Raw genomic sequence first — 23,202 nt, 5'->3', positions numbered from 1 at the left:
CGAGGTGTTATAATATTCTTAACAAACCTTGTACATCATGTGTTTGTTCAATCTACATAGAAGAGCCATGCACTGAAAGTGTTGGTAACGTTTTTTGCCAGGTTGAAGATGCAGTTTTTGCAATAGCGATGATTTGGGTATATCACAACCAAGCATTTTTTGAATTTTGTTTCCAACTTTGAACACCCTTACAACTTGTGAGGTAATGCGCAGATTTAAACGTTTCCCCTTGACCCCACGTGAGGTAATATTAAAGCAAGTGGCATTCTTGCAAATCGCTGTTTTTCTTGGAGTTGTTGGTGTGACTGATGCCATGCACATAAAGATTATTGCCCCAAATGTGAATGAGCTATCATATGTGAATCACAAGCAATATCACCGTATCAAATTTTTAAAATGGTACCAGCATTTTGTTAATTTCACTACCACAAGTAAATGGTAGTATTCAAGCACCTCTCGCTCAGTCGCTTCGAAGTGAGATTGAAACACCAGAAAGGCCATCAGCTGTTTGGTTTCATTATACTGTACGTATTAAATGTAGCTCGAATCAACAATGGGGCCCAAAATGCTCTTTGAACATATACGGTATACTGTAGGTAAAAGAGTTGAATAGTCCAGAGCGGAGGCTCCTCTTATCGATGTACAAAATGTGGCAAACAAGGAAGGGGCATGATTGTGTGGCAGAGCAGTGAGGCCTGTGTGTATGTGGTCTCAGGGAACAAAGCAGTTGTGAGAAACAGGACGAGGTGGCATCGGCAGGGGGCGTTATCTGATATTTGCTTTGGAACTGTTTTGGTACTGGTATTGAAGTCCAAGAGCCAAAATCAAAATTTTAGTAGCAATCCAACACTACCACATATACTAACACTTATTAGACTAGATGCTTTACATCAAGAGATTTCAAACATTGAGTAAAATGTAGCAAACAAAGCCATGTATTGTTTTGAGCTCAATGCCAATACTTAAGTTTTTACAACGTTGCACAGTGTGATACGTAACCCCGAGATACACCATTACTACTTCACATGTCGTACTCTGGGGTAGGACAGATTCTTATCCTATTCTGACTTTTAGTGTAATGCCTAGAAGTAATTCTGATACGCTTCATAAATATGGGCACAGGTTGGAAATCTAAAGCAAATCCCAAGTGCTGTGTGGCATTACTGCTATCATTGCTATTCTTTTTTCACCACCTTATCTAATCAGCACCTTTTTTCTGAAGGCACAACTCAGTGTATATTTCCTTCCACTGCAAAAGAATGGGGCGCAGTGGTAGTACTGCTGCCTCGCAGTAAGAAGATCTGAGTTCGTTTCCCCGGGTCTTTCCTGCGTGGAGTTTGCATGTTCTCCCTGTGTCTGTGTGGTTTTCCTCCGGGCGCTCCGGTTTCCTCCTACAGTTCATAGACATGCAGGTTAGGTGCATTGGTGATTCTAAACTGTCCCTAGTGTGTGGGTGTGCGAGTGCACCCTGCGGTGGGCTGGCGCCTTGCCTGGGAGTTGTTCCTGCCTTGCGCCCTGTGTTGGCTGGGATTGGTTCCAGCAGACCCCCATGACCCTGTAGTTAGGGTATAGCGGGTTGGCTAATGGATGGATGGTACTTCTTGTTGTGTTGGTTTTCTGATGGAAATTTTCTTAACTTTCTGATGACATCGGAAGACACAATGGGCTGATTTCCTGTGGTGAAATAGAGCAGTTGTTAAGAAATTGAAATGTTTTACATCTTACATTTATTTATTTATTTTATTTAGTTTTACCACAATGCCATATCGAGTATTAATGGGTGCCATTTAATTTGCTGTAAACATTTATGACAGTGAACATTTTACAGCTTGTTTTCAATTATTTTGTTTCCTTTTATCTTTTTTTGATAGAACTTGCGCAGTGAAGTCATCAAAATAATGAAATTCATGGACCGATCTTTGTCGGAAGACATCATCAACCGCATTGTGGAGCTTACAACTTTCTCAAATATGAAAGACAATCCAATGGCCAACTACACTACTGTCCCTGACCCTATATTTGACTCTTCTAAATCCACTTTCATGAGAAAAGGTAATGATCTGTCAATTTGCTAGTAACCCTCCACCTGTCTTTCACCCTAAATAATACCTACATTCCCTGACAAGTTCTGACAATTAACTTCGTTAACTCATCCTAGTGCTACATACCTCATTGCCGAATATCACTACGGTCACCTTTGAAGTACTTACAACCGACGCCTGGTCCACACTTGAAAGCAATTTTGGAACTGTTTTTCTGGAATAGCCATCAGAGCTGTTGTCGTATGACGCTTTAATGTCCTGAGTGTCTTCCTTTCAATATTTCCTCATTGGGGGCTAGAGCAGGTGAGCTGGGTTAGGGGTTAGGGTTTTCCAACACAGTTACTTGTTTACTGGCTAAAAACTCCTTCACAGACAGTGCCGTGTGAGCTGGTGTTTGTTCGTTGCTCTAATGCAAGCTCCGACATTCTCATGACAGCACACAAGAACATGCAACAACAATAATGAACGCCACTGAGCAAGATACCACCACACGTCGACATTATCACGGCTGTGAGACACTGATATAATACCAAGGTTGTGAAACCTTACCAAGCTGTTTGTACCGTGCTGCCAATGTAAGTGCATGGTGGCAAGTTTGCAAACTTAATTTTCAGACCTTATATGCCTCCATCTGCTGAAATGTGTAAAGTTAAAGAGTCTAATAAGCACTGTTTTTAAAGATCTCCTGGGTCTGGCATATTGCGGTGTTACCAAAACAAAACTGGCATATCTGTATATGTAAGGCTAATATAATGAGTGCATTAGAATGTGGTATACAAGTAGGTGGTGGGATGACTCAGATTTCTTGGGGTCAGATCTAGTTAAAGACTAAGGTCGGTATTTTTCAAAGTCATTTCTTCACAGTTCTGGCATACACAGTACATTAGTTTGCCTTATGAAACTAAGCTACAAAGTGAAGCATCTTATATATAAACGTCTACGCGTGGAAGTGTGCAAGTCTGTCTGTCCAGCCTGGAAGTGAGTCGGGGTAAAGGCTCCACCTCCGAGGGAACAGACAACTCACTTAGCCATTAATAACACAAGCGAGACCAGCATGTCTGCAAAACAAAACCTCAGAAGAAAGACAAAGTCTCTTAGCTGTTAACATCGGCAAAAATCCCTTTTACTTGTCCTCCAGCTGCTAATGCACAAGCGATGAGATCACGTCGGCAAAATGAATCCTCCTAGGAGAGAAATGCCCAGTGTAGTTCCTTTCAATTACCTGACATCTTTACATTTCAATTTTATTTTCTGATGATTTCAATAGTTTCTAGGATCCTGGGCTTTTTACAGCACAGGCTTACACAGCTAGTCTTCTTATATAATACGCTACCGTGGCTGTCTATTTGTCTGTCCAGGATTTTAAATCGCCTGTAGCTTGCAAAGATTTTGACCTATTGACCTGAAATTGGATACACATATACTATGTGACGTCTACTATCCACTTTCGGGGTGATGATTTTTATTACTCTTTTTATTTTTATTTTATTGTAGAATCAACTCACGGCAAAGGGCAGCAGTGCAGTGCATGCGTATGAGCGCCATTCTCATCCCTACCACCTTTGCCATCATTTCCTCTCCCTCTTCATATTGAACACTTAAGTGCCAGCTTAAATGAAAAATTAAGAAAAGCGTACTAAGTAATTGCAACACAAAAACTGACTTAATCAGTTTTAATGTGAAAAGGTGCCAAAGGAAGAAGAGAAGAAGCAGGCTGCTAGGGTGGAGATAAGGAGAGGTGCTCAGGGAGCAGCAAGCGCATCAACCTCTGAGCAAGAGAATGCTAAATGTACAGAGAAAGAGGATGAAAACTATAAGTCAAATGTACAGTAGTCACTGCATGTTATCGTGCAGTCCGCCATTGCTGGTATTTTATAAATAAAAAAAAAAATAACTAGCCCATTCTTGTATTTTATAATGTAGCCTATGGGTGCTGGTGTCCCGTTATAAAGCAAAGCCTTAAAACCTACAGAATACATCCATTTTTAAAGCTAAAAATGTTACTGAGTATTGATCCCCATCTTAAGATCACTAACATGTTGCAAAATACAGCATTCATGTTGTTTTAAAAAAGGTGCAAAGGCAAAATACTAACCATTGTTGAGAGATTCATCCGTTTTAAAAGGAGTCCAACGGTGCACTTTGTTTTGCCAAAACCAATATATAGTCTATAATTTATTTATGGAGCGGTGGTTCTTGAATTATGCACTTTTCTTTATTTTAATTCTAAATAGGCACCTGCCCTGCACAAGGCAGTTTTGTTTTATTAGCTAGTAACAGAATGCACACACTTAATGTAAGTCACTTCTCAGGTTGGTGGCACATAACACGACTTTTAGTTGGAGAGCATGTCAGCCTTGGCTACTACAGTTGCTGGTTCAGGTCAGATTACTAAGAATCAAAGAGGATGATGGAATACATGGCTGACTTAAGACTTTCAACACAGTTTAAAATTTCCAAAATCTCACAAACACCAATTGATGGGATACCTGACAACACTTGCGGCTGTTTTTTCAGGAATGGTGAGGTGAGGTACATTTTATTCTGTCATGGTATGACAAACATGAAACCTCCGACAGACAAGCCTCTTTCCTGTTTGTCCAAAACACCCTTCTTTCTTCTTTCACTGTGGCTGCACTGTATGAATTATATCAGTGGTCAACTCTCATAAACATGATGGCCCACCCTTACAAAAGGATTTTGTAGGTACAGGAGTGTGCAATGACTGCCACGGATTTAATGAGACTTCCAAATCATGTAGTGTGTGTGATGGGTGACTTCACAGTAGCCTGTAGCCCAGGAAAAAAAAACTTTGCTCAATTCCTATCAAGCTTGCTTAAATTAATTTAGGTCTGTTTCTACATGGGTAATGTACTTGTGAAGTACACAACAGAAACTGCTGCCTACTGTGTCAAAAGACAAACAGAGGTCATAAAGAGGAGGGGCACCAAATGATGAATCCCTTATACTTGTTGGCAAAACAACAAATGCAGATTCGAAATAATCGTGAGAACGTCTTTTCAAACGCGAGTCCAAGTATTAACTAATTCAAGATGGCAGATCTGTGGATGGACACCGGAAGTGATGTCAGTGGTGTTACAGCTGTCAGTCTTTTCCAGTCTGCAGGGGAAGGAAGAGAAAAGGCAATAGGACGCCGTACCAACCCCTTGAGAAGTTCAAGTTCAAGCACTTTATTGTCATTGTGTAACACAACGAAATTACTTTTTGTGACAGCCCCAAGGTGCATTTAAAGAAAAGTCAAATAATTCCAAATATGTCATATACAGTGTTAAGTGATCAAGTAACCAGAGCAAATTATTATTGCTCAACGTACAGCAGCATAAATTGTTATTGCACTTGTTAATGAATAGTACATTACATATTCTATATTGTATTATATTAGTATATTGCACGTTACCAATATAGCTTATTGCACATGTTCAATTAAAAAATGATCTCAGACTGAGGAGATTCAGAGTTCAGAAACTTTATGGCAGATGGGAAAAAGCTATTTTTTAGTCTGTTTGTGCGTACACGGATTGACCTAAAGCGTCTTGCTGATGGGAGGAGCTCAAACAAAGAATTTCCAGGATGAGTTTTGTCCTTAAAGATGTTTTTGGCCCTTCTGACATAGCGAGTCTTATACGAGAGTTCGAGTAATGGCAGTTCAGTTCCAATATAATGGCCTCTGCTGTTTTTATGACCCGCTGCAGGGCTTCTTTAGCAGACTTGGTGCAGCTGTTGTACCAGGCCATCATGCAGTTAGTTAAAATGCTCTCTATAGTGCATCTATAGAAATTAACCAGCAGCTTCTGGGGGAGGTCAGCTCTCCTTAGCTTCCTGAGAAAATAGAGACGTTGTTGTGCTTTGCTTATTATAGCCAAGTTGTTGTCAGCCCAGGACAGGTCCTCTGAGATGGTGACTCCTGGAAATTACAATCACCAGAGCCATTAAGCTGTCTCCTAAGTGCAGGAGTGTGACACTACGTAATACACTAAAACGTTTCTGATTCATTGTGATATTACACTGCATTCAGAAATTATTCAAAATATTCAGTGGTGCAAATGCACTTAAAGTTTTCTCTAATAATCAATTAGCATGTCATTGTGACTAATCTCTGTATATACGTATAAAATCCAACGTCTGTCTGTGTGTCTGTATGTTTGCTTTTCATGAGAGAACTACTTAACGGATTTAGATCGGGTTTTTTTTCTATAATTTGCTTGAAAATTCCGGTTGATTGTGCAACTTCTCTTATCACGCTAACTATCATAGTTTGGTTGTGGCACCGATTTATTTACGCAAATCTGTGAGGCAGGCTGTGTGCTGAGGGGAGCGGGAGGCAGGACCGCAGGAGTAAGGAACTGGGCAGGGCCATCCTCCTTTATGTGCCAGCCTCTGTTCAAGTCGCTCTACGTCTCGCCACGTGTTGGAGCACACCTTGCCTCCACTTAAATAGCGATACCTGTTTGTTCAGCAGATATTATCATCTAGAGATTGTTGAAGAGTAACGTTTGACGTTTTTGAAAGAGAGATCACATCTACAGTATGTGTGTTTTAGAGGGTAGCTGCTAATTGGCAGAGATATCATGGCCATGTGCCCTTCTCCCCATGCGGGTGATGCTCTCCCATCAGAGCTGAACATTATCAGACACAGTGGCAAAGTTTGACATTGGAGTGTAACTACCTTCCACTTAGCCAGTGATACCTACTGCCAACTTTTTACATTCTCACCCCGATAGCAAAACCAAAAATATTGTATATCAAGAGACGTTGGATACGAAAGCTATCAATATAAATTCTTCTCAATACAGATTATGAAATTTTTTTTAATTGATTTTTAACGTTTGTCCTGTTTCAGTACTACACAGGCACAGCCACGGGGGACAGCTAGTTAAGGATATGCGAAAGGGGTTGTGCAGTAGGACACTGAATTAAATATCAGTCATTTCTAGCTGTAATATCCATTACCAGCACTAATAATGTTTTGGCTGTATTTTTAAATCAGTTTAATGATATTTTTATTTAAAAAAAAAAATCTGGGTGTGTAAACACTTTTGAATGGTTGTGCATATAAGGATTGTTAGCTTCAGAAGGTGCGATAATTGAAACACAATCAAAAAATCCTGGAGCAAAAAATAAAATGACATTTTCCTTAGTGCTTCTTGATACATTGTTTTCACAGGACAAAGTAAATACATTTGTTTAGCGCCTTTTAGTCTTAATACTATATAAAAACACTTTAAGCCAATAACCCTGGTTCTGGGCACATGGTGCAAGAGGCTTGGATTAATGAAGAGAGCTAAAATTGCAATTTATAGATCAGGTTAGTCTGCGCGGCTGTTAAGTCATGAAATCAATCATCCAAAACAGAGTTCATCTTCTCTGTTTTCTGATAGCTGGTCAGAAGACTTGTTTACAGTTTTATTTGGGGTGAAGGTCATCTATCTCTGCCTCCCAGACTGGAGATGTATCACGTCAATTAAGACACTCAAAAGTGATGCCAGGTTTTACCAACTTGGCAATAAACTGGTAATAGCCTTTGCAAGAGCAGCACTGCTTGTTGTCAGACTCTATTACTTTTCCCAGTGTCAGCCTCCTGTAATCTATTAGTCTAAATGAAATGAGTGGAAAATGTCACTTTAATAAACTACATTGTTTATTTTTACTCTCTTTAGGTCAAGTAGGAGACTGGAAAAACCACTTTAGTGCCGAAGAAGCTGCCCTCTTTGACAAGCATTATGAGGAGAAAATGGCTGACTGCAACATCCCATTCCGATGTGATCCCACTGAACATTGACAAACCCACTTACTATAAATAACGGGGCAACTCAGGGCTGCAAGCTGATTGGCTAGACTGTGACAAGCCTGCCAATTCAAGCTGTCTGAGAAACTGAGGGCTTTGTGAGTGGAAAACATTAAAGGGTCCATCCCTCTGGTAATGCAGACTTTAATGTCCCAACAGTCCTTTTAATTACATCCTTTTAAAGTCTTACTATTCTCCACTATTATTAGCAATGTTTACAGAAGCTAAAGACAACAAAATTCTACCTCAAACTTTTCGCCAAGCATTAAATTTCGTCTTAAATAATGACTTACTACACTGTGCATTATACAGATCAATCTTACTCCTGAATAATGATGCTAAGATACTCTCTAAAGTTCTAGCTAGCTTCCTTCTGTAATATCACAAGACCAAAACGGATTTATTAAAGGCAGACACTTAGCTTCTTATCATTGATGTTTGTTTAATATAATATATTCACCCATTAAATCTAATGCCCAAGGATCTTTCTATCTTTGAAAGCACAAAAAGCATTTGATATGGTTGAATGAGACTACCTATTCAACACATTGCACAAATTTGTGTTCGGCCCTAACATACGTGCATGGATTAGACTACAGCCTCAGTTCATATTGACATTATTTCTGACTATTTAAAACTAGAATGTGGTGCTCGACAAGGATGTCCCCTATCACCATTGCTTTTTGCAATAGCCATTGAACCACTGGCTGTTTACTTTCGAAACGTGTCAGAAATAAAGGGGATTTTCAGGGAAGAGCTTGAACAGAAAATATCATTATATGCAGATGATATAGTACTGTATATATCTGACGCACAAAATCCCGTGCCAGCAGTCCTAAAAGCACTAGGAGATTTTCAAAATACTGTATATCTGAACTCAGAACTAAATTGAGTAAAAGTGTGCTTTTTTCAGTGAACTCTCTAGGACGCAATACTAGACTGGACACCTTTCCATTAATCTTAGCAGATCAGTTTAAATATCTAGGGGTAAATATCAAAAGTAATATAAAGCTGTTTTTTCAACGAAATTTTGCAGTCTGCATGGAAAAAATTAAACAAGATGTGAACAAATGGTCTGCACTCCATCACACATTAGCAGGTAGAATCAACACTGTTAAGGTGAACATCCTTCCGAAGCTGCTACTTTTATTTCAAACCATTCCCAAAAACATTAACACATCTTTTTTAAGAAATTAGATTCAATTATAACCTCATTTATTTGGAATTCTAAACATCCAAGCCATCCAAAAAGGCGACTCTACAAGGACCTAAAGCAGAAAGGGGCATGGCACTACCTAACTTTCAATTTTATTACTGGGCGGCAAATATACTGGACATCGACACAAATCTATGAATATATATGAGCCTGGTCTACAATAGAAATAAAATCTTTCAGTACTTCTTTATATCCCCTGCTCTGTGCCTCACTTAATACAAATTATCGTCAATATACTAGCAATCCAATTGCCCTTCATCCTCTAAGAATATGGAACCAACGTAAGAAGCACTTCAATACAGAGAAGCTCTTATCTGTCACACTTGTACATGACAACCACTCTTTTTCATCCTCTCAATCATACACAATATTTAATGCTTGGAAAATGTCTTGGATTAAAACATGTATAGAGACTAGCTTATTGATAATGTATTTACAGCCTACGAGCAATTAAGCTTCCCATCAACACAATTTTTCTACTACTTTCAAGCTAGAAACTTTGCTAAACTGAACCTGCCCAATTTTCCTCACCGTTCACCGATTTCTGTTCCAGAAGATCAGTCTCGAAGACTCAGATAACATCTCAACAATTTATAAAAACATTTTAAAATCCCTTAATTTCAAAGATCCCAGTGTACAATGAAGAAAGGATCTTTCACTTAACATTTCAGAAAAGGAGTGGAAGGCGGCCGTGCTCAAAATGCACTCTAATCCCATATGCACAAAACACTTAATTATTCAACTTAAAATCTTCTATCGAGCACATTTCTCTTGATTAAAACTATCCAAAAGGTTTCCAGGGCAAGATTCAACCTGTGAACGTTGCAATCGAGCTCCAACCTCACTGGGCCACAGGTTTTAGGTGTGCACCAAATTAACATAGTTTTGGACAAAAATCTTTGAATGCCTATCAGACGCCCTTGGTGTCAAAATCATTCCTAAGCCATTAACAGTTTTATTTGGTGGACTCCCAGGCTTGTCTTGCTCAACTGGAAGAATCCCAACCCACCATCTTTAAGGCAGTGGGTAACTGATGTCCTATACCAGTGAAAGGCAACCGAGTTGCGGCGCACTAAGTCCAAAAATTTTCTTTCGCGGCGCACCTGAGGGACTGCCCATAAATAAAGTCGTGATGACACAATCTATGGACAATCGCCAATAAAAACAGTTAATTTTACAAGTTTGAAAGACATTTTATTAATAAAGGAATCAAAGGATAAATCTTAAATTTAATTAATGTGAACGTTGAGATTGTTTTTCAGCACATATGAGATTGATGACGCGCAGGTGAACATCCTTCCCAAGCTGCTACTTTTATTTCAAACCATTCCCAAAAACATTAACACATCTTTTTTAAGAAATTAGATTCAATTATAACCTCATTTATTTGGAATTCTAGATTGATGACGCACATTTCCTTGTCGATCATTTGAAGTCTCTCGCGTTTCTTAGACTTCATTTCTGTAAGTGTTCTGTTATCTGTTTTTCCAACATAAAATATTTTTTTTTAAACATTATCTTTTTAATCAACCAAAAGTTCAAAAACACTAGCAATTTTAAGTATTTTACAAAAGTTTTCGTGGCACCCCTAGAAAATGCACACCGGTTACTCGACAATGTCCTATACTATCTGAAATTGGAAATACTGTAATCAAATTCTCACTTAGAGGATCCGTTCAAAACCTTTTTTTTTTGTTTTAAATATGGCAGGATCTAATCAATACCATTTTAGAATAAGCTTCTATATCAGGGAAAAGGATATATTCTTCCTTCCTTGCTGCTTCAAATATTTGCTTGGTTGGCTGTTTCTGCTCTCTTTCTTTTGGGTGCAGGTTGAATTTTTGCTTTGTTAAGTTTGATATGATGGTATGGATTGTTATTTGCTTTTAATTAAAATTAATTTAAAAAAAGACTTACTGTTACTTAAATAGAAAACATGAGTGCTCAACTGTTCACGATTATTGATCGAGGTACTTGTAAATCTCCTGCTAATCAAATGTTCTTCAGTTGCTTTATAAATGAACGGTAACCGTATTCTCAATTCAATTTAACTGGGAAGGGGAAGCCAGAATAAAACAATAAACTCTGAACTGTTAACCTGTCTGAATTTCTGAACAAAAAACACCAGCACTGTGCTCTTGTTGAATGTAAATAAGAAACAAAATTCACCACAACTGTCTGAATTAAAAGCAATGAAAAGGAGTGACCTGTCATGTGAAAGGGGCATCTTACATACAGATATATATGGTGGGTAGAAAAGGCAGAGACACAGAAAAAAGGTTGGGGTAACACCCTAGTAGCCCTATTTAAATGAATAACTGAAAAGTTATGAAATATTTGTAGTTTTTATTACCACTGGCTAATATTATTTATTCATTGGACCCTTGAACTTGCTATATGCATTTGCCCATGAATAAAACATTTGTACCATAGACCAACTCTTGTTTTTACTAGGGACTGACTTTGGCTTTTGTTCTGGATCTAGTTCTTGTTCTGGGGTTTATTTCAGTTTCTACTGGTTGCAATTGTTAGTTCCACACTTTCTTTTCAGTTAAGCTGTTGAGTCCAAACACTAGGCCAGTTTCAATTTGCATATTGCTTTTCATTGAATCCCTCCAAATTAATGGATGGATGGAAGAAGACAGAACATTATAAGAGGAAAGCCAATGAATGTGGACAGAACAAGTCAAGAGAATGAAAGACAGGAATGACAAAAAGAAACAGAGCAAGAATAAAGGTCACCTTGGCATACAAATCCAGAGGATAAAGAGTACTGTGAAAAGGAGAACTACAAGAGGGGGAAGAATGAAAATGAGGATGAGGAGAACAACAGATTAAGAAATTGGGAAAAGGAAAATGGCTGTGAAGAATGGGGAGGAGAAAACGGTTGTTTCTATACAGTAGGTCTGTTTCAATTTATATATTGCTTTTCATCGAATCCTTCCAAAACCTTGTACTGGTGCAAGATTACAGACCGAAACATTACATGCAATACTGATTGAAGCTACCATTTTCACAGGATATGTCACAGGGTAAAATTATATTTACACTCAAAAATTGCCATTGTTCCTACTATGCCAATTCCAATTCAAAGCACTACATTTTCCTGTAAAATTGCCTCTTAAAATGACCATCAAAAAAAGTCAAGGTCAGTCCCTAATAAAAAGCAAGAATTGATCTATGGCATGAATGTTTTTACTCATGGACACTTTACATATAGCAAGTTCAAGAGTAAAGACCTCCAGTGAACTAAAAACTTTATCCCCTGGTAATAAAAACTAGAAATATTTCATACAGAAAAGTACTCAGATAGATACATAGTACTTCAGATACATTTGATTAGCCAACTGCACTATAACTGATGTCTATTGACTTAGGAAATATACCACTTGGTAAAAATAACAGTAGGCAGTATAACTTATAACACCATAAAAATAATGAACTAGTCTGGGGGGTGTACCAGCCCATTGTGAAGCACACTCAAGCACACTGCAACAATGGTCAATAAATGGATGGGTGCAGAAAGAGAGCCGAGTTACCACGTTCATTTCCATGTTAGGGCGCTCCCTTTGTGGAGTTTGCAAGTTCTCCTCGTGTTGAAATGAAATTCTTCTTTCGGATCTTCTTGCACCAGTTGCTTCTTAGTGACGTTCTGACAACTTATTGTAAAAAATGAAAGCTTGATGAGATGTCCGTTTTAAGCTAAACAACTGAGTGTATAATTAAATATGTTTTTTTTACCGCGAAATATAACTACATGTTTATAAACAATTTGAAAAGGTAGTCATTTATTTTCGCCGTTCTCATCAGCTCGCGCCCTTCTTTACTTCGAGTTCGATGTCAGTTCAGTCAACGCTCTCTCGCTCTCTCTCTCCTTCTCCTCCCTTTGCAGCTTATCAGGCTGCGTTTTAGACTGCTGTGATTGGTGCACGGGACGCTTGCTATGTAGTGGGCGGGACATGGGCGTGGCCAATCGATGAATAGTCATGGAGCGGCGGAGTTGATTGCCTCTAAGGAGGAGGCATAAAATTAAAAAGAGAGGGAGTGTGACTGAGTCAGAGAGAACGCTTTATTTTCGCTGGCGCTGCAGGAGCAAGCCTGGCCGGTTAGGATCGTGTGTGCGGGATCGGCTTTTGTGGGAAATTAATTTGTTTGCCGCCTGAGGTCCGAATGGGGCTGCTGGGAAGAGGCGCCGCGAACCCCGCTTAGTGCCGAGAAGCACGCAAATAATCCCGAGATCAGCGGTAAGTCTGCAACAAAGAACCTCGGGGCGGGGGGGTCGATACGGAGCTGAGCGGTCACTCGGCATGCTGCAATATAAGAGGGCCTGGCGTTTTAGTTGTTTGCAGGATGGACCTGGTGTTACACAATAAAATGAAATAATAAACCTGAGGATCACCTTTGGGACTGGGGTGAAAGAGGTGCATATCAGTGGGGTTGGTAGATAAGTCGCTGTTTGGAAGGGTCACTACCCAGTGCTTTACTGTGATATGGAGCTGGAAATGAAGACCAGTCTAAAGGTCACTCCTCAAGGGATTTAGGGTACAGAAGTTAGTGTTCGTAGAAGTGACCTGCTGTCATTAGTCAAAGCTGTTAGAGTAAAACTGTGGCTTTAAGTGAGTCAGAAGGTTATTTGCACACATCTGCATGGCGTGAACTTGTGTCAGAAGGAGGTCTGGGATGGCCTCTTGGAGCTTCTGTGACATGGATCTGTGCTAGGGGGTAACAATTTACTGACATTTAGGATACAAGCTGGTTTGAGAGCGGACCTTTAATGTTATTGGTTTATCCTGTGTGAGATACATTTGTCTCATTGGCAGTTCAGATGATTGCCTCTGTACACTACGTCAAGTGTACCTGTATCAGAGATATACCAAGAGGGTTCATAGATTGAATGCAGATCTCAGAGTTATGTATTTGAGCTGCATGGATCGGACACGTGTCACAGACAGATATAATACTGAAATTTCAGTGGTGCACTAGATGCACCTGGTGCTGGGGGCAAATCTGAAGGTGACGACTTGTATCTGAGGGTCAAATCACAGTGTTTTATATAGAATGGCACATAGATTGGACGCAGATCCCTGAGTCGCCTGTTTGACCTGTATGGAGGAGTGCGCCTGTGTTTTACTGTCTGTTGTGATGATAACATTCTAGTGGAGTTTTAAAGGCACCTGGTGCTGGAGGCAAACCTGAGGGTGACATTGTGCTCAGCTGTCTATGGAGTGACATATCTGACAGTCATAACTTACTGTGGTATACTGTAGAGCTGGGGATGGCCACAGATTATTCTGTATGGAGAGGACCCGTTTTGACAATGTACCTTTCTCTCTCTCTCTCATATTCATATATATATACGGGGGTCTGCTGGAGCCAATCCCAGCCAACACAGGGCACAAGGCAGGAACCAATCCTGGGCAGGGTGCCAACCCACCGCAGGACACACATAAACACACCCACACACCCAGCACACACTAGGGCCAATTTAGAATCGCCAATGCACCTAACCTGCATGTCTTTGGATTGTGGGAGGAAACCGGAGCGCCCGGAGGAAACCCACGCAGACACGAGGAGAACATACAAACTCCACGCAGGGAGGACCCGGGAAGCGAACCCGGATCTCCTAACTCCTAATATATATATATATATATATATATATATATATATATATATATATATATATATATATATATATATATAATACTCTATGGAGCTGCTTCCAGAGGTTGGTCTCAGAGTGACTTCGTAAAGCTTTTGTGGTGTGGACCTGTGCCAGAGACACATCTGAAGGCCACTGCTTTTTGTGTGAAAAGACAGGAGGTGGCATTGGGGACAGCTCTGATTTGCTGCTTTGTTCTGTATGGAGTGTATCTGTAACACAGGTAGTTCTGTTGACCAGTGATCCATGGAATTGGGCTTTTTCTGCGACAGACCTGAGTGTCACATCTTAGTGTTATATGGCATGGTGCTGGGACTGCACACAGATCTCACGGGTAGATGTGTGTCACATACAGCTCTGATGACAAGCATTTTGGTACAATGTTATGTGGAAATGGAGCTGAAGGCAATGTCTGTGGGTGACCTCTTATAGCCATAGCTGTATACCCTAATCCTGTCGCCAGTTAGTGGTCTATTTTTCTCACCAATAGAGAGAATTCTGAACAGCTTTGAATACACGCAGGTCTGGAGTTAGGTGTCATAGTGTCACTAGTAGAGCATTTTCAGGAACTTCCGTAAATTAGTCACTGTTTTGTGCTGGGAAAACGTCCACCTTTGACCTTCTATATTTTAACGCTGTGATAACATTAAATCTGATAACAACTAAATCTATCATTTCTTGGTGCCAAATCAGCTTTTCTTTTGTTCAAATAGCTGTGCATGTTTCTTCACCTGGGCTGGTGACGGGCAGATACCGGTTCAGCTTTTCTGAAGTCATCAAGGCTGAGCTTGGCATGGCATTTAGGCGCAGCTCAGTACCACTTGGGTGAGGCTGACCTGTGTTTCCCAGCACATGACACTCAAAGAAGCTTTCGTAAGATTCGGTTTGCAGCCCTGCCCACTGCGAACAATGTGTGTCAGCTACTCCTTCAGGTGTGATGTGATTCTCCGCCTGGTGTTCCCCTCCCAGTGTGGCGAGTTTTATTGCACAGCACCACTGCAATTAGTTTGTGAATGGGTGTCCATCCACCCTTATGCCTGCGATGAGCGTCTGCAAGGAATCGTTACCGTCTGATAACTGCACCGGGACACTTGCACTGTGCCTGCTGTAAAATTTCTAAAATGTTCAAGCTAATGATTTGTGAGGAGATGTGATCGTTTCAGGTGTCAGGATCACTTGTTCATCACCAAAATATCTTCATTTACATTTTGTTTTCTGTGCCAGTGGTTTCCTCAGCCTTTGTGATGAAGTGGCCAGGGAAAAGGGTTATTCCAGTTTTCCTGCCTAAAGATTTGCTGAAACCTCTTTTACTGTGGGATTAATGGCAGTCAGCAGACCAGACTAATACAGGAGAATTCAAAAGTGTTCAGACATGCTTTATTCACGAGATGTGACGAACAGAATTGCCCACCCATTCTCAGAACCGTCTTATAAGAATTTAGGACCTCAAAGAGTCCAAACCTACTATGGCAGCATTCGGCCCTATTTCAGGATAATTTGCTCTCCCATCAGAAGACAAACTTAAGAAGACTGCCACATTGACCTGTATGGTGGCAATTTAGAGTCGCCATTTAACTCAACCTGTATGTTTTTGGGAAGTGTGAAAAAGAAAATATATTTAAAAAAAAAAATGCAAAAATGCGCCAATATACTTGGGCAAACATGCAAATATCAAGTGGGCTTTGACTTGGGCCCTTTGGCCTGGAGCTGTGATGGAGCAGTTCTATTTACTGTGCCATGTTGTCACCCCAGTATGGCCCATGTGTATGGAAAATGTTTGACTCTGTCATGTCCCAGAACAGAATAAGGGGTTTTGAAAAAGGATGGCTTATTATATTATCCATCCAGCTCTTGAACTTACTTATCCGGAGAAGGTTGCAGAGAAGTTGGAAATTATCCCAGAAATCATAAGATGCAAGGCAGGAACAAACCCTGCTACCACTCTGCCATCCTAATGTTATTATATTTTTAATTTTGTTTATTTTTTCCAACCTGGTTCCTGTCTGGGCAACTCTGGATACAAGTCTGGTGACACCTCTTGGCTGGGTGCCAGTTTGTCACATTCATCCACACAGTTATGGGAGATCAACTAAGAATTCTCAGTTAACCTAACGTGTGTATCTGGTTTATGGGAGGAAAGCGTACGCAGACACGGGACGAAGGTTCGCATAAGCAGTGCTCTGGATCCATGACTCTAGAACTGAGGCAGCATCACTAATAACTTTGCTATCAATGCTGCCTATATTATATATTATATTAGCTGGGGCGGCACGGTGGCGCAGTGGGTAGCGCTGCTGCCTCGCAGTTAGGAGACCCGGGTTCTCCCCGTGTCTGTGTGTCCAAAGACATGCAGGTTAGGTGGATTGGCGATTCTAAATTGGCCCTAATGTGTGTGCTTGGTGTGTGTGTCCTGCGGTGGGTTGGTACCCTGCCCGGGATTGGATTCCTGCATTGTGCCCTGTGTTGGCTGGGATTGGCTCCAGCAGACCCTGTGTTTGGATTCAGCGAGTTGGAAAATGGATGGATGGATTATATTAGCTGTTCCCCGCGGCTCTGCCCACGTAGTAGTGAAACAGGACAAATTTTAAAAATCAATAAAAAAAAATGTAATCCTGGCCAAGAGGAAGGTATGTACACTCCAATGTCAAACGTTGCCACTGTATCTGATTGTGTTCAACTCTGACGGGAGAGCATCCCGCTAGCAATCAGCAGCTACCCCATAAAACACACGTAGCTGTGATCTCTCTCTCAAAAATGTCAAAACGTTACTCCTTAATGATTTCTAGTCTAGATGATAATGTCTCCTGAACAAACAGGTATCGCTAGCTAAGCGGAGGCAAAGTGCGCTCCAACACGTGGCGACAGGTAGAGCGACTCGAATGGAGGCTGGCACATGAGTGAGGAGGGCCCCACCGCCTCTGTCTCTCGGATTTGTGCGAATAAATCGGTACCGCTTGCGAACTATGATACTTGGCACAATGAGAGAAGTCACAAAATCAACCGGAATGTTCAGGCAAATTATACAAAAAGCCCGATCTAAATCCGTTAAGTAGTTCTCTCATGAAAAGTGGACAGACAGACAGACGTTGGATTATATTAATATAATATTATTATTAGTATATATAATATTTAAAACCACCTGTTTATTTCACATTCTGGATCATAATGATATTTGTGATACTATATTCAGTAGCCTCACACAGCCTGAGCTGGATAAGCAAATTAGAAAATGGATGGATCTAACATTATAAAAATTTGCCACTACATTGCAAGCTGCGTCTGTGCGAGTCTGACCGGAGTTAACCTGTAGGTGGCAGCTCTGAGCCCAGGATGTTCACATTCTTTCATTGACAAAACAGGCTTCTGGCTTCTGCTTCAGCTCCTCTTGACGGTACTTTGTTCTCCCCGTCTTTCTCATTTCTTCTCGTCACTTCTTGTTCTGTTCCTCCCGTTACTGAGTATCTCCTACATTTCTCTGCCTTGCTCACTTTAAATCCATTCTTAACTCCTTCACTTCCTTCTGGTTCTTCTGTCACTTTCTCCATACTTCTTGTCTGCTCTCTTCTTCTCGTCTCATGTATTTCCCTCGTTGTTAATCTTTCTTCTCCCTGTTCTTAGTTTAGGCACTCTTCTTTAAATCTCATCATTTTCATCATTCTTTCTGATCCCCTTCTTCTTCATCTTTCTTTTGCCTTTCCCGCTCCTTTGATCGTTTGCTGCAAGTCGAGCAGGGCACTCTGAGGAGGTTCTTATTTGCCTGGTTAGCACTTCCTTTTGTTTTGTGTTGCAAATGGATTAAACTCAGATTTGTGCAGAGTTGGTAGGTGTTGTCTATTCCTCCTTCCTCCTCATTTTCTAAGTGTCCTCTTTTTCCTTCTTCCAAACCTTCTCCTTGTGCTTTTCTATTTCCTTTTTATTTCATTTTTTCATTCCTGAGATTTCCTTTTTTCTTTCCTTGCTTCCATGTCTACTTTTTCCTCTACTTCATTTTTTTCCACTGCTCTTATCTAATTCTTTATTCTTCTTTCATCATTTCTCCCTTCCTCATCTCCTTTACGCCAGTCATCTATTTATCCCTTGATCCTTCCTTCTCTTTGCCTTCATCTTCCCTTTTCTCTGTTCTCCATCTCCACTCTTCATGTGTCTTTCCATTTGCCAGTTTTGTCCACCTACGTCTTTCCACACTTGTGGACTCTTCCCCTCATAATAATACTGAGACATCCATCCATTGTTTGGGCTAGGATCTGAACTTCATTGTCTTTTCCAGGCACTGTCATTTCTGTTGTCCGCTTTCCCCTCATCCTCCAAAGTTTATTGACTTTTCTGCTCCTCCTTTTATTTCTACCCATTCTTCATTCCTCTTGTGCCGCTTTCCTTTTTTGTCCACTTTTGAGTATCAAAATCATTTCACCCTGTAGCCCATCCTGTGAGAACGGTAGCTTCAATCAGATTTGAATGCAATGTTTGGTTTTTTAATGTTGTACCATTAAAGGGGTTTGGAAGGATTTGGTGAAAAGCAACATACAAACTCAAACAGACCTACTTCACGGAAGCAACCGTTTTCTCCTCCCCATTCTTCACAGCTATTTTCCTTTTGCCCAGTCCTTCATCTGTTGCTCTCCTCATCCTCCTATTCATTCTTCCCTCTCTTGTCTTTCTCCTTTTCGCAGTGCTCTTTTTCCTCTTGATTTCTATGCCAAGGTGACCCTTGTTCATCCTCTGTTTCTTTTTGTCGTTCCTCTCTTTCTTTCATTGCCTTTCCTCTCATAATGTTCTGTTTTCTTACATCCATCCATTAACTCTTTGAGGGCTGAATATTTTTTCCAAAAAACTGTTTTCTGAAAAGCACACAAAGCAATTGTTCCACATGTAAAGGTTGCTGTCGGTGCCTGTTCGCTGTTTCTGGCGACTGCGCAGGGGTGGCTCGACAGGCAGCAGGAATGCATGGCGGGGTGGCTGCCTGACTGTCTTTACGTGGCGTTGGCAATCTCAGTGTGATACAATCTGGTTTGTACCTCTTGTCATCATAAGTGGTAGTCCTCCCAGGCGAACGTTTCCGTAGGAGCATCCGCTACACGAGTGCATCCAGCACTACGATAAGCCGGGAGGTGATCAGCTAGCTAATGCCAGTACCTCACTTTAGTATTGGATCTCCAGATCAGTTAAATCAAAATCAGAGTCCCACAAGTTAGAGTCCAATTCAGCAATAATACGCAAAATGCCATCCATGATGCTTTGCGCATCAGCTTTAGTCTCTCGCCAGATGTCGATGCCATTTTAGAGGTTGTTTGCTCTTCGATACTAATGCACGCGCTGGTTAAGGTCAAATCAAGGAAGCTAACTGTCCTTCTAGCAAAGGAGAGTGGAACTAAAACATAACCGCAAGTTTTGTCGCTGTTTACAGCTGATTAACATCCTCCGTCACTAAATTTCGACAAACGTTGACATCAACCCTAAAAGAGTTAATCTAACTTTAAGTGAATTTTATTAAACGGTAAGCAAGCAAATGTACAAAAGAATTGCACCAAACGGTTACAAGATATTAATTATAGTAAAATTGTTCTAGTAGAGAGATTATCTCATATGACCACCAGGGGATGCCGAGAGCTCAGAACGCCAGATTAAACTCAACCAAACACACATTGAGCTAAAATAAAAGGTAGTTTGATAATATCTTTACAGGCTTCGGTCAGTCCATCACAATTAATAACATAAAATGAGTCACCTTTCGTCTCTTTCCACCACTTCTCCATGAGTGTCGTCTGCTGTCTCCTGACTCATCGTCATCTTTTATGATGGTCCCCGGAGAACTTCCAATGTCATGACATAGCATGGCAGAAGCACTTCTAGGTCATGCAGAAGCTACCCAAAGTATCAACAGGGATACCCTTTCTGTGGGATCCCGTGGAAGGCCATATTGGGACCGTACCAGAGTAGCACTGCCACCCTGGAGAGAGTAAACTGTCCCTGAGAATCGGTCTCCCCCAGTTCATCCATTATTATATGACCATCCCGACTGGGATAGGAGCCTAGCACCATCCTGGCTGGGTTGTTACTCCATTATGGCCTCCTGGCTGGGAAAGATATTGTTCCTCATCCCAGGTGAGATGCCTGTCCATCCATTATGGCATCTACCCTCTATTACCTATTGATGTTACCCAAAACATTAATTCATTAATTAGAGGGTAAAGTCGAAACATAGAAGATACGTTGATCACTAATACAGTAAACCTAAAGACAGGAAAAACATTGCAGTAATCCCTCCTCGATCGCGGGGTTGCATTCCAGAACCCCCCGCGATAGGTGAAAATCTGCGAAGTACAAACCATATGTTTGTATAGTTATTTTTATATATTTTAAGCCCTTAGAAACTCTCCCACACTGTTTATAAATATTCTCTGCACAGTTCTACAGTAAACCCTCGTTTATAGCGGTTAATCTGCTCCAGACAGATAAATGAATTTCCACAAAGTAGTATTCTTTATTTATAAATCTAATATTTTCGCAGTTAGAGCATAGAAAACCAGTTTATGACCTTCTAAATACGTTTTTTAACATTACTAGAGCCCACTAGACATGAAATAACACCCTTTAGTCGAAAGTTTAAACTGTGCTCCATGACAAGACAGAGATGAGAGTTCTTTCTCACAATTAAAAGAATGCAAACATATCTTCCTCTTCAAAGTGCGCGTCAGGAGCAGAGAATGTCAAAATGAGAGAAAAGCAAACAATCAAAAATCAATATGGCTGTTGGGCTTTTAAGTATACGAAGCACCCGCCATAAAGCAGCCGCAATGAAGGGATCAATGTGAAGGTAGTCTTTCAGCATTTTTTAGAGGAGTGCCCGTATCTTCTAAGCAAACAGCCTCTGTGCAAACAGCCCCTCTGCTCACACCCCCTCCGTCAGGAGCAGAGAATGTCAGAGAGAGTGAGAGAGAGAGACAGAGAAAAGCAAACAATCAAAAATCAACACGGGCTGTTAGAGCTTTGAAGTGTGCGAAGCACTGCGCGGGAAGCATATCGTATATCATTGAGGAGATTTTTTTAATACGTAATACGTGCTCTGATTGGGTAGCTTCTCAGCCATCGGCCAATAGCGTCCCTTGTATGAAATCAACTGGGCAAACCAACTGAGGAAACGTGTACCATAAATTAAAAGACCCATTGTCCACATAAATCCGTGAACCAGCGAAAAATCCATGATATATATTTAGATATGCTTACATTTAAAATCCGCGATGCAGTGAAGCCGCGAAAGTCGAAGCGTGATATAGCGAGGGATCACTGTATATAATAATAATAATAACATACAGTAGCTGAAATAAAAAGAAACAGTCTCGCCTTCCCAGATCCACTCAACATGGCGGACTCCGTTTAAAAAAGGTAACTTGAGATGATAATTAAAGTAGCATCTTTATTAATACTGTATATAAGCCGTTATACCAATATGACCGAGCCTTCTCAGATCGAGGGAAGAAAGAGTCCTTTTAAATTGCAAATATGTCTTCCAACACCTCAAAAAAATGTAAGTCAAAAAGGAGATCTCCAGTGCCATGCTATAACCAGTCTAGTGCCAATAGAGGTTTGTAAAATACAAGTGTGACATCTGGATAAATAATTTATCTTTTTCCCAAACCAAGCAAAGTCAACCGAAAAGTTAATTTAACATCTGAATTAAAAAAAAAAAAAAAATGAAATTAATATTTGGACCACCAGCCACTGATAATCGGGTGACTTACAGGATCACTACATACTGTATGTAAAAGTGTGCCATTTTCACCACATTGCCTCCACAGGACTGAGCTACCATCTCCAGATCAGCTTTATGTTTAATTCTGCGCGTAGTTTTATGGAATGCAGCTAAAGCCAAAAGCTGTTACTCAGCAGACAAAACAGATCCTCCTCTCACCTTAAGATGTCTGCAACTTAAAAAAATGTAATTCTGTTATCTCATAATGAATAATTCTCTTTAATTCCTTTATTTTTGGAGGATCCTGTAGCGGATGTCCAGGGCCCTTACTGGGCTGAGACGCCTGTTTTATGGAATTACAAGGGGGACAGGATATGCACAGGGCATTACACATCCCCCCCCCCGAGAGCTAGTTGGCAGCCCCCCTTGAGTTGCAGAGGTGCTTCGGATTCCCACAGGGCACCATGTGATTTGGAATTTGGCACAGCCCTATTGGGTGCCACCAGGGGGTGCTGCTGGGATTGTGAAACCTGCCCATACTCAGAAGTGCTTCTGGACCACCGGAAGTACAGCTGGGTGCAGGATAACAGAAGCCCATCTGCCACTGCTCCAGGAGCCAGATTCAGAATAAAGAGGGAGGAAGAGTGTAGGCGGAAGGAGAGAGAGAAAGAGTGACAAAAACAGACAGAAGTCAAAGAAAAGAAGTGTTGTGTGCTTGTTATTTGTACTTTATACTGTGATGTGGGAAACGCTTGGAGAAGAGTTTCCCACTTAATAAAGCCTGTGTAG

General features: G+C 40.7%; 2 protein-coding genes across 2 annotated transcripts in view; both read left to right on the top strand.

The window, feature by feature from the left end:
- LOC120530811 (sulfotransferase 1 family member D1-like) overlaps positions 1–7,988 on the top strand; it is a 40,094-nt gene extending 32,106 nt beyond the window's left edge. Inside the window, exons 7-8 of the mRNA XM_039755436.1 lie at positions 1,872–2,052; positions 7,721–7,988. Coding sequence (XP_039611370.1) covers positions 1,872–2,052; positions 7,721–7,842 — 303 coding nt within the window. The 3' untranslated portion in view covers positions 7,843–7,988. The remainder of the gene's footprint in view (positions 1–1,871; positions 2,053–7,720) is intronic.
- Positions 7,989–13,045: 5,057 nt separating this feature from the next.
- Positions 13,046–23,202, top strand: part of arhgef10lb (Rho guanine nucleotide exchange factor (GEF) 10-like b) — a 281,719-nt gene continuing 271,562 nt past the window's right edge. The window contains exon 1 of the mRNA XM_039755432.1: positions 13,046–13,308. The gene's annotated coding sequence lies outside the window, so the exon portion shown is untranslated. The remainder of the gene's footprint in view (positions 13,309–23,202) is intronic.

The sequence above is a fragment of the Polypterus senegalus genome, chromosome 6, assembly GCF_016835505.1.
Source record: "Polypterus senegalus isolate Bchr_013 chromosome 6, ASM1683550v1, whole genome shotgun sequence".
Lineage (NCBI taxonomy): Eukaryota > Metazoa > Chordata > Cladistia > Polypteriformes > Polypteridae > Polypterus > Polypterus senegalus.
Note: the sequence above shows the minus strand (reverse complement) of the source record. Positions and strands in the feature narration are given on the sequence as shown.